We start from the raw sequence: 12774 nt of genomic DNA on the forward strand, positions 1-12774 counted from the left end.
ACACATATATAAGAGATATTAAAATTGCATGACTTTAGAGAGCAATATAGCGTATCCTTTGTTAAAAACTCTATTTTTATGGAGCTTTCCTCTGTAGAGACGTACAGTTACATTTCGCAAAATGTAAAAATCTTGAAAAGTGCGCTTTATAAAAATGTCTGCAATGTAATTCATATAATAAAACCGTTATTGCTAGACTACTATATTAACATTTAAATAAAAGTCAAGTCGATAACAGATGTTGATACATAATTCAATATGTAAAGTGCTATTGATCAACAAGAATAAATAATTGTAAAAGTTGGCTTATTAACAATATAAGATTGTTAGCTGATTTGTTTAACTTCTCGATAATTTTAAGTGAAAATCTTAAAAATTTCAACTAACTTCTCGAGGTAATAAAACGATCGCAGCGATCAATAAAATAAACGACAAAAGTTGTATCAAAAGCATATTGTAGAAAGAATGTAGAGTGAATTATTACGACAAAAACTGTTGATTAATTTCGTCACTTAAATCATTAATCTCCGCCAAAACAGAATTGATTTCACAAACTGATAAGATAAAAATAAATAAAATACACGCGGTAATGTAATACCACGTACATACATTTGCGTACGCATGATAAATAATTAAAATAAATAAGTTATCGACACAGCAAGTCAATCAATTTTAACAACTAATAAATTGCAGCGGTAGTGCAGCAATAGAAATCGTTGTCAGTAAAATTCCACTCGCAGGATGATATCTATTACAGTTAAAACCATTGCACCTATGCTTTCGGCCAGTTTCCCTCGACGTAGCACTGATATTAACACAGCGAAATCACGAACATAATCACAGCACTTGCGAGGACGAAAGTGACGATTAAAAGCTTTGTACTAAATCTCACGGCTAAATCCCCGAAATACCGATCTCTCCTCGAATTCGACCGAAAAGATCCCGTGTCGTTTTCCATTTGTACTAGCAACAAACTCTAACGAGTTAGAATTATTATATATATGTATCTATAATATAACTTTTTATCTATATAAACGAATAATCGACGCGTCGCACGATTTCCTTTTAAACGTGACGTGAAGTCTTGATCGATGTGTTCGATCAAAGACGAAGTGAACAGATAAGGTAATTTGTACAGATTATTATCAAAGAGACAGTGAGAAACAGAATTGAACTAAGAAACGGAGTCATATTTCCTGTTGCTTCTCAGAAATGTCGTTTCCGGAATTATTAAATATAAAATATGCTCGCGTAATATTAATAACTGTACAGTGCGACCACTTAAATTGTTTTAAATAAGTTTTGCGAAATTAGACAGACAATCCTGCAGCGTACAAGACGTTGTTTAAGAAAATTTTTAACCGAGAATGTGAAACTGCAACCTCGTTGTCGACATTACACAACTAATCGATCACAACCCATCTTTGGCTCTCTTGGGACAGTTTTTACTCGAAGATTACATAAAAATTTCTAATTCGTAATTAAGATTAGACAGAGATCGATAATAATTTACGACACAACGTGTGCAAAATATATCTACTCTGTCGAGAAGTCTCTCTAACTTCTACGAAGAAATCGAATATCGACAAAATTTGAAAATGTTCAAATACGAGGATGGAGTATTTTTCACAATGTTAAGAATGTCTAGAGCCATGAAATCTAACGTGCACCGAACTCAACAGGTTGAAATTCGTTTGTCTATCGAAACTATAATATTTAAGTGAAGTAGTGTGGACCAAGAACGTATCTCGAGTGACACGAAAAAGGAAAAGAAAGTCATCTAGCGTATTGAAACAAGATTCTGAAACGATACATACACAGAATCCCGTTTCCAGTGAAATTCTTGCTTGCGTATATTAATGCAAGAATGCGCTCGTACTTTATGCATATCAATGATACGATTTTTTATATTAATTTACCGATTATTTATAGGAATTTACGAATTTATATACGATCGAAGCTTTACGATAAAATAGACAGTGAATCGTTCACCTGTCTCTTACGATTTGCATCGTAAATCAAATAAAATCCTTTGGATTTAAAATAGTTCCATTTGCAAAGCAGGCTGATCTTTAAACGTTTCATAATCATCACGAATGAAGTATTGTGTATGTCATGACAGTAATTTTTTATCAGAACTCGTCCCAAGTTCAATCAATGTTTTGTACGTTTCAAACAAAGACCTAGTATCAATGTAGTTGCTTCACGAGTTTCATTCGTAGACGAGCCTAATCATTTTTACGACCAAACGGATTATTGAAGCAGCAATCGAATGTCGAGTATGCTACGTTTAAATCCGTGAAATTATATTATAGATAGCTTTCATGGAAAGCATGTCTTGACGGCATACAAAACAAAGATGAACACGACGATCACGAATAGCTTTGTGCTGAATTGAAAAATGTGTAATAATAATATCTCTCGCGACCGTGCATATCGGAACGAAACAGCCAGATTTAAGTCGCGATTCATTTGAATTTCGATCGTGGTAATAATCGAAGCCAGAAAACACTTCTCTCATGCACCACACGGACAACGCACAGCGGATTCATTTAAAACCTGCCGATGTTGAGGCAGTCGAAACAGAAATCGCTAACTATATAACTGTTCGAACCACAGACGGTGTTTTTTCTCTTTTTGCTTTTCTTTAAACACCTACACACAGAAGTCCCGTTCTCGAAATGTTCTACGTATGCTCAAAGAGTGTACGCGTATGTTGTTTCCCTACTTTCCATATTTTTTTCATTTTTAGTTCGTTTTACGCATTCGACTCGAACGTCGATGGATGTACGTTCAACGGTACAACCTTGCCTTTGTGTTAAAAAATTTCATCGAGTGTCTCAGAGAATTACTTTTTGTGCTGATAATATTCTACAGTGATAATTAAAAAATCAACATGCTGTCGCTATCTCAATTTCATGCCCTTTTTTCCTGAGAAAATATTTCCAAAAAAATACCAAATCTGAAAATTCCGGACACCCGTTTCGAAACAAAGTGGAGCCGAAATCTATTCCCTTAAGTGATTGTATAATACAGACGCTCATCACCTAGAATGATGCTTTTGGTGAAACGACCAGAGTAACTCGATTACAATAAGAGTCGGGAACACGATCAGTTCCCGGTTTATACTTCTGCTAATCTACTCCCGTTACTTGCATCAGAAGTATATAAAGGGCAAGGCTGGCCCTGGGTACATCCATACAATCCTCTACTCATCTACGTTTTTTTTTCTTCAACCTGCTGCTTTTCCTGGATACAGCGCAGATCAAGGAGCTTGAGCCATTCGTACCGCTTCTCTCGGCCGTATCGCGGCCCACATCTTCTTCGGTACTCGCGAACACCACGTTTGCGTTCAGCTCGTCCGAGGAGCTCGAACGCTCAGGCACGATCTCCTGCTCAGAGTCGCTCCTCTTCTCTGGCTCCGTATCTCGCTCTAGTTCCGATGAATCTTCCTTCGAAAACGTCGGGTCTACCGACAGTGATTCGGCAACATTCCAATTCTTTGTCAAGCCCGAGCCTCTTTTACTCGTTTCGTTCTTCTCGATTGGAGATGCGTCTGTAGGCGAGCTCGAAAACTTCAGAAACACACAATCGTCCGTGGACTCGTCGATCAAATTCTCCGAGCTTTTAAATGACTTCGTTACGGAAGTCTTTGTCTCTTGATCCGAAGCGGATTCCGAATCATCGGTTGTAAGATACGGCTTCTTACGAAGCATCTGCGTGCTCGATTCAGCGGAGGAAGCAACTTTTTTCTTTACAATAGAGCTCCAAGATCCCTCTGCCGTCTGTACGGGAAGTTCTATCATCTTCGCTTTTCTAACGGCATCTCTTAGCTGGCTTATTACTGTCGAGGATCGAGCCGAAGAGGCTACGTGCCTTCGACGAATTTTCTTTTCCTCGATGACGCTTGCTTCTTCCGTAATCGCTCCGTCCTCGGACTCTCTTCGCGTTCCTTGTTCCCCGGAGCCAGCATGATTTTTCTTAACAACGGAGCTCCAAGAGATTTTCGCAGACTGAACGGGCGTATCCTCAAAGTCTAAAGCAGCCAATGGCCAGGAATCGACAGATTCCTGTACCTTGTCGTCTTCTTTCCACGTTTCCATCTTCGGTGCTGGAGAGCTCAGCTTCTTCTTTAAGATCGAACTCCAGGAAAATTCGGCCGTTGCTTCCTGCAAATTTGCCTTTTTCGCGACTTCTTCAATGGGTTTCTCGACCGATGTTTCGGAACTCTGACCAGTGTTTTCAGATTTGGATCTCTTGCTCCTCCGCGACTTCTTCGGACGTGTTTCAGTAACTTCCGGTACAGAGAGAATCTCACATTTCGAGGTAGTCGTGGCGTCGATTAGCTTCTGCCATTCCATCTCAACTTTTTGCATCGCGTCAATGTCGATTATTTCGATTCCAGCCTGCGATCGTTTAGGTGCGACGTTCGAGGGAGAGGTTTTAGCCGAACGAATTTTAGCTTTTTTCAGAGGACTAGTGGTTTCACCAACGGGTGTATCCTTCGTGGTAGCATATTCATCCAGTTCATCTTTCTTCTCCGTAATCTTACTTTTCCAACCTTCGACCGGTTTGATTATTACAGTTACATCAGCAGCCGACGTGTCGCTCTCAATCACCACGATGTCCTTTGTCTTCTTCGAGCTTCTCGATTTCGATCCCTGTTCCATTGAAACCTCCTGAGACTTTTTCGGACTTCTTTCTCGGCCGCTCTTAGATTCTTCGGACGATACAGCACAAACATCTGAATGTTGTACGTGCTCTAAATCATCATCAGAGAACGCGCCCTTACTTTTAAGCGTACTTGGTTCGCTATCGCTGCCCTTATCCGCTTCGAACTTCGAATCTTCTTTAAAAGAACTTTCAGCTGTTTCCATCAATTCGGAAGAATGTATGAACTCCAAATCATCGTCAGATATCGTGTTCTTGCTATTTTTTCTCTGCATAACGGGCGAAGAACTCGTGCAGCTTATAACGTCCGCGCATTTATCACCGTCGGCACATTCAGCTTGTTGCAACTGTGTAATCTCGGAACTTTGAATGTGTTCGATGTCCTCATCGGATTGAACCGAGGTTGCATCTTTGTTGCAACAAGCTGTATCGACGATGTGATACTCGCTTGAACTGAAATCGTCGGTCGAATCCGACGGCGGAGATTTGTACATTTCCTTGGTTAATACATCCAAGCTGATCGTCGATTCGAAATCTTCCATTCTGTCAGTCTCTTCGCTGATGGCATCCAGTTCCACGTTTTTACCCGAGCTCTTGCTCTCCGCGGCCAGTTCGCCTTTGATTTGTTTGCAATCGTAAACAGTGGAAGATTTTGATTTGCATTTAGATTTGCCTATTGCAATTTCCTTCGAACACTCGCCGTCTTTAGTCGTGGTATCTTCAACTACGCTCTTCTCGCATCCTTTCTTCTTGCCACAACTGTACTTAGAATCGTCGTAAGCGGTGTCTTCTATAACAATGCTATCATCCTGTTCTTTTAAAATGTATCTCTTAGCAGGCGTCTTAGCCTCGTCTCGTTTACTGCAACTCACGCTCGACCCGTTTCGCCCAGATTTCTTCGCGACCTTTTCAGATTCGCAGCTTTTCTTACACTCTGTTTTGTAATGCGACGACGAACTCTTCCGTCCCTGTGTCATCTTATTCTCTACCAAAAGAACGCTATCATCGCTACAATTAACCACGTACTGTGCCTCGGAGATGCTCTTTTCGTGGGCTCCTCTGTCTTCTCTTTTGAGTTTCTTGGACCACGCTGCCTCCTTGGCCTGAGTCATAGGGCTGCTCGGTATTTCGCCTTGTTCCACGCAGAGGCTCAAACTGGTCGGTACGTCGCGAAACGCTTCTTCCTTCTCGAAATCGATGGTAGAGCATCCGGGATTCGTGATCGCCGCGATCTCGACGCAGAGAGCTTTTCTCTCTTTCACCTCGCAGATGTTCTCGTCCGGTACGCTATCGATTGCCGGCTCGCTAGCCGAGCGCATTTCCGCACAAATTTCTGTAAGGTCGCGCAGGGTCTGGCTCTCCGGTTCTAGATCACCGAGAGATGCCGGACCTTCCTCGGCGCACACGCTTCTAGGTGGTTCCGGTACGTGGCTGTCCTCCACGGAATCGAATTCCTGACTGGAATTAATGTCCTCCTCATCGGCCGACACGGTAATCACGGTGCCCAGAGGGTTGACGACTTTAGTTACCGGTTGACCCACCCTTTCAAATACCGATCGCCTCCCTAGTAACAGAAAAAGCCGTTGGCAGGTATCAATATCGATTCACAATTTCTCTCTTGTTTTAATTTTGTATTTCAATGTTTCTTTAACAAAATATATATTCGCCTGAGATACAAAACGAAGTGGTACTCTTTCTCTTTTCTCAACGACGACTCGACAAAGGAGAAGTTTCAATCGACCTTCGGACGCTAATGCAAAATGTTGCGTCGTGAAAGGGTACAGAATTAGAAAGAACAGGACGCGTAAAAGAGATACATAAACAGAAAGTAATTACTCGTGATTACTAATGTAGAAGCTGATATACTTGATCTGAGTTTTCACACTGCACACCACAAAAGCACAAACTTTTCTCCGCAATACACGTGTCGAAATCGTATGATATGTCGTAAAGAGAACGGGGTTCGAACGATTTACTTTCGAACTACATATATAAATTTTGATTTCGTGTGTTTGTTGGAATTTCGAGCAAAAGGAAAAATTTGTACGGGGTTAGTAGACTGCTCGCAGCCTTTTTCCAACTGTTTACCTCGACTTAAAGGGGTAGACGTTGAGAGATATTTATCGCTGTTAGTGATTAGATGTAATATCATTAGAAGGGGGTGGGGGCTGGAGAGAAAACAGAGATACCTGCCTCTGGCCAGTTCTGTATCCACACAAACTTACAATCTAGCAATCATCCGTCACCAAATGCAGAAAGCACGGACATCGTATCCGTTTTTAGATACGTGCTTGCAAACATCGCAAAATACCCCCGTAATTAATGTTAATGCAAATTTTTCAAGTAAAGTACAACAGTCTCGTTTTATACGTATGTCTCATGTCTCAGTACAAATGTACTCGATAACGATCACTGAAAGAAATAAAATTACTGCATTCAGGAAGAAGATTTTCACGATTGTAAGAATCGTAAACTTGAGAATGTATGAAAATCGTGTGCCTCAGATACTCAAGTGTTCGTTACATGTTCATACGAATCGTAGAAAACGCTTCCCTTATTCTTACGGATCGTCGTAATATAATATATAAACAAATTTCATCGACAAGTGGGATATATCAGGATTCGTACTGTTCGACAAAATAAAGCACCACACTTTCCATTGAGTAATTTACTTACCTGGTGCACGATGAGGTGCGATCGACGTCTCCAGCATCGCTTCCGCAAGATCTTCTCTCAACTGATTCTCGCCACCACCGACTCCCACATTGTCACTATCTAAGGAATCACCGTACGCTTCCATGAACCGTGGAGATTGCTCGTAACTACCTACGCAGTTCAGGAAATGTCGCGTAAGTCGTACATTCTAAACAATCAATTGCTTACACTTTATAGTACATTTAACAAGCTAAGTTTGTTTAGATTTCCAATAAACTTACTTCCTGATCCATCGATGACAACAGGTACCAGCGATCTAGATGCACCGTGCGGCATGTTGACTGGATTAGATCTCGCCGGACGAGATCCACCGGTCACCCCAATTTCAACAGCTTCGGCTTCGACAAGATTAACAGAAGTTCTGCGTAATAGATAAATGTTTTCATCAAAGGATATCCTGAGAACGCGAGAATACACATCTTGTACATTTATAAAAACTAACCCGCTAGTTGCGTTATAAGTTTTAAAAACAAATTGCGGTCCCATCCAGAGTCGTCTATGTGGACCAGCATGCGTAACGATTTCTACTTGGCTCAACCAGCGATCCTCCGCTAAATCACCATATTGAATATCTTTCGGTACAGTGTTAACGCTCAAGAAAGGGCTGGATGTCAGCAAGGGTGGTACGATTTCTAACGAATTCGGAGATCTTAAAAGAGGCCATTGACCTTTAGCCTCGACCTCCAATTCGATCATCGTATCGTCGCATACCTTCTCCTTTGGTATACCTAATGCATCATCGAATGATAAGATATCGGTGTATTGTAATACTAAATATTTGTATTTTTATGAACATTTTATTTACCTGCCGCTGGTTTAGGTTCTAAATCATATTGTATCATATTCCCGTGGCACGCCATAATGAACAAAGAATCGACAGCTCTCTTCATAATTTTAGCAGTGGATTCTCTTTGTGCATACATCCAGGCTCTCGGAGGTGCGAAGCAAGCACATATTTTTAACGGTAATGACCCACTGTCATCTGAGTGCAATCGTTGTCTTTGCTGCGGTCTATAGGATAAGACAAGCAATGAATAAGTACATGTGAACTATCGGTAACCGATGACTTTTCGATAAGTGATAATTACGTTTGTTGAGTTTGACTGTTCACGTAGTTTAACGTGGATGGTTGACGTATCTGTGCCAGAGGGTGCAGTACAGTTGGATGGGGATATGGAGGAAGTCTTGGATTAGAATACGGATACACGGACAAAGGCAACTCTGTATGAGATACGGGAGAATGAGATCTGGTGCCGTCGTCCATTAAACCAGCGCTTCTATGAAATCTTGAAAGTCTATTTACAACATGAGGCGTGGAATGAGTTCGTACTCCCACCGGCCCACCGTATGGTGCGACCGGGAAAACGTGAGTCGTACCCCGTACAGTTGAAATTGCCGCCCAACGAGTATCACTTGAAAATACCATATCCTATAATAATAAATTTAGAATTCTTTAACCCTGAAGTCTTATTTTCATTTCCGGAATCAAGTCCGTCGCGATTTCAGATCTAAAACACGTACTTGCACTTTTGCAGTAGTATCTCCACGATGTAAAACATACAAATGATGTACTGCTGCCAAGATGGGACCACCTGGATGCGGTTGGATTCTAAATATATGAAAATCATGTCCCCTTTTGTCAGCGGTCATTAGCAATGCGCCGCTTAGATCAAAAGTCATGGCAACGATTGCATCGCTATGGGCAGTAAAATGAGCAATTACAGACTCTATATTTGCATCGTCTAACTCTTTTTCTTCTTTCGCAGCTTGGAGGTCTAATATCGTAATCACCCCGGGCTGGGTCACATCGCTGCCCGTATTATTAATAACTATCGGTGATACCGAGTTCCCAGTTAAACTTGACGCGACTGTTTCTCCCAATTCGCGTAATCCTTTTCCTAAAGACTTCGCCGCGTACAGTACGGTCGCTGTATAACTCTGCACTCCTTCGCCCACACAACCACCGCTGCTCCTCTTCGCCGGTATTAATTTCTTTTCGCTGAAAATATTAAATTCCATTGTCCCGGTAAAATGTAATTTGATAATTATTTAAAATGAACGGTAACAATATTAAAATGTTGAAACATTGCCAAGATCATTTACCTGTAAGCAAGCCATCTTGTGCCTAATGCGACAGGATTTGGATTTGGACCAGGGCTAGCGTAACAAGTAGTGACTGTCAGTATGTCTTCCAATGTTCGGGCATCGAAGATCGCTATCTTCTCTAAGAATGTTACTACTATGGATCGTTTATTCGCCAAAATATCGCAAACGGGACTTTTAAATTTGATGCTCTTAGCTTGTTCCCCAGTTTTCAATGAAATGAAACTAATGTTGCAAAATTGTGGTCCAGGTCCAGCTGAATCACATATTGCCACCATCGGCCGTTTCAATTCAAACAAATCGACATGTTCATCATCAGTCTTTGGATTTGGTAAAATTCTTAGAGTGCGCACAACTCCTTGTCGCCATGATAACACTTCGGTCGCTTCTCCTGTCGCTGCTATCAGCCATACCTGTATTTTAAATAAAAATTTCGTCAACTTTTATTTCCTTATCACTTTCGGTACAACATTACGGAATAGAAACGTTCTACATAATTGTTATATGATATTTTGAAGCTTAAACATATAACTTAAATATATAGGATCTTCGTATGATTGAATTTCGATTATCATACTGTCTCTGCAAACTACATGTACCTTGTTATTTTGATAATGAATGTGCTTGTTTACATATTATGCCTCCTAGATAAAATAAGATTCAAGTCATTCATAAACACAGACACAGATTTTAGAGCTACTACAATAACAGCGTGCTATAATTAGAAACTTGATAAATCCATAAAGACCTTTCAGACTTAAATAATGCAAGTACTCAAAATAAATTAATTCTCAATGCATATGCCTTCACAAATCGCTATGAGCTTATTGTCTTTGGACGACTATTATAATTTATGACCACTTTCAATGTAGAAATGATATATCCGAAAAGAAAGACAAAGAAAAGAACGAAATCAAACCTGAACTCCAGTTGTGTAACCAAGCACCAATAGTAAAGGTGGTGTATTAGAGCCTTCATTGTAGTCAGGGTACAAGGCAGAATCATTAATGTCTGCATACTCAAAACGTGCCCATGATATAGACTCTTTATTCTCAGAGTTTTGTGTACCAACATAAGCCTGCAGATCAGTTTAATAAAAATGTATGTAATAAGAAAAAAGTACAAGATTTTGACATACCAACCTGTGGAACAATATCATTAATTATTCCTGCAACACTGTCTATAATTGATCGATCGACTATTGGCTGAGGTGATACAATTTGTACTCCTTTATGCACACCACGCCTTGGAGAGTCTGCAGACATTTTTTCTTCCCAAACTGAATATTTTTACCTGAACAAAGAAAAAACCATTCCATGGGTACATGACATATAATTCGTCGTATCTAATTATGTATTACATGTATCTGAACGCTATAGTATTAATAATTTCCATCTCTTTTATACTGTTTAATCTGTTCATCAATTCATTTAATAACACCATTATGAAAGAAGTATTTCAATTGTTATATTTGCATTTCTAATACGCTCCAAATTGCAAACGCACATGTACGTACACAAATTTATACGTGCACATATAACAATACATAAAAATAAGATATTAACAGAATTAGACGTCTATAAAATATGTGTTTAAATATTAACAAGCAAGTATTACAAAAAAACGCAATAAACATAGAAGGATCTATACATTATACGTAGGAAATAGATTTATTTGTATACGAAATATATGCAATTTATATATTTCTATTAATAACAATATAACACAAAGAATAAAAAATCACACATCGTTAATCGTTGGCGTGATAATTATTTGCAGAACGAAATTTGCGAAATCGTTATCTGATAATGTTTAAATGAGTACGAGGAAAATAGTGGGAGATACTATTCCGCCTATTAAAGAATATATTACACAATCTAGTGCAGCTGTTCGTCTTTCACGCTTAGGTAGGATTAAGAAAAGGTAGAACACGAATGGCATAGCGACGACGAAGCAAAAGTCTGAATGATTATCGTGAATGAAAAAGATGATACGAGTATCTATTAAATCTGAGGAGTGCAAATTAAATAGTTTGACATTAACAACAGCGACCCTGACATTTCGTCGAACAAAGGGGTAGAATTCAGTTTGTCACAACAAAGCTATTGCTTCACAGCGATCCGTCGTTTAATCCGCGTCTTTACGAAAATATGTCTACGTCTCGTTCGAATCGTTTCCAGCGCAACGAAAAACAAATTATTCGATTTACCTCGCCATAAAATTGTATTTTCATACTGGGAAGCTCGCCATCTCTGAGACGACCTTCTACTGCGTCATTCTGCGAGTGACTGACACAACACAACTAGAAAACGATAGTGATGTCACCCCGCCCGCGAAACGTCAATCCTTTTTGTTCGAGATCCTCGAGAGCGTCGGCGATGTTGTAGCGATCGCGAGATTGATTGATCCTCGGCTACCGTTGTCCGTCTCGACGCGACGACGATCAACGAATCCGGAAATACAACTCCTTAAAAGATATCACGTATCATAACTACGGCAACGGTCTGTTTCGTTGGAAATACGAAAACAATAATCAGCTGATTCAGATAAGGAATTGGTAGAGAAGGTGGGGAGAATGAGTGAAACGATTCAGAAATCCTAGCGGAAATGTACCTAGACACCGTATTAATCAATTATTTATATTGTTGATTCTGTTATCTGTATTGTTACTTTGTACAGTTTAAAGGAACAACAGTATCTTAATTAACTTTCTATATATTCACGAGAGAAATATGCGTTTGAAGTAAAGCGAAATAGTCCTACATGATACATTACTGTTTTTTACTTCTGTTTTGTTGGTAGCACTGTATTAGTTTATTTTGCAACACACATACATACATACATACAGTTTGGGTGAATAGAACAATTCACTCAAACACAGTCTCGGTCTTAGGCTTGATGTTACTTAAATAAAAGAATCGGATATTGAATGTATGTACTTAATATAATATTAATGTAATTCATAGTTTCTCCTTTTCTGTATACCTTTATGGAGAGTGAAAAATCAGAATCGAAGTGTAAAAGCAAAAGCACCTCCAAGAGAATTGACCGTCCGTATCAGAGTAGTTGGTCCCAAAGTTGTTTATATCCATACCTCTACTACTGCACATGCGCTTCTAGCGATATTCAAAATTTCAAAAAGATTTTGACTTTATTAAGAACGATTTATGTTTATACGATACGAATAACACTGACTAAACTGATTAAATCAATAATAAATTATTTAATATTCTAATTTCTATCATTTCTCTCATATTTCATAAATGTATAAGAATTTATGTTTTA

At 39.4% G+C, this 12774-nt stretch overlaps 2 protein-coding genes across 2 annotated transcripts in view; one reads left to right on the forward strand and one right to left on the reverse strand.

Annotated features, from left to right (window-relative positions):
* Positions 1–63: 63 nt before the first annotated feature.
* LOC108627561 (uncharacterized) lies at positions 64–11879 on the reverse strand. Its single transcript, XM_018028865.2, has 11 exons — positions 11699–11879; positions 10632–10782; positions 10409–10567; positions 9490–9902; positions 8908–9385; positions 8475–8815; positions 8192–8397; positions 7829–8114; positions 7608–7747; positions 7348–7497; positions 64–6235 (listed from the first exon to the last, which is right to left on the reverse strand). Exons 2-11 carry the CDS (start codon positions 10752–10754, stop codon positions 3213–3215), a joined length of 5319 nt encoding a protein of 1772 aa, XP_017884354.1. The 5' UTR covers positions 10755–10782; positions 11699–11879; the 3' UTR covers positions 64–3212.
* Positions 11880–12336: 457 nt separating this feature from the next.
* The window catches only part of LOC108627568 (uncharacterized), a 3662-nt gene continuing 3224 nt past the window's right edge, over positions 12337–12774 (forward strand). The window contains exon 1 of the mRNA XM_018028876.2: positions 12337–12420. The gene's annotated coding sequence lies outside the window, so the exon portion shown is untranslated. The remainder of the gene's footprint in view (positions 12421–12774) is intronic.

Source organism: Ceratina calcarata, unplaced genomic scaffold (assembly GCF_001652005.2).
Source record: "Ceratina calcarata isolate Rehan_Ccalc_2016 unplaced genomic scaffold, ASM165200v1 scaffold478.2, whole genome shotgun sequence".
NCBI classification, from domain to species: Eukaryota; Metazoa; Arthropoda; class Insecta; order Hymenoptera; family Apidae; genus Ceratina; species Ceratina calcarata.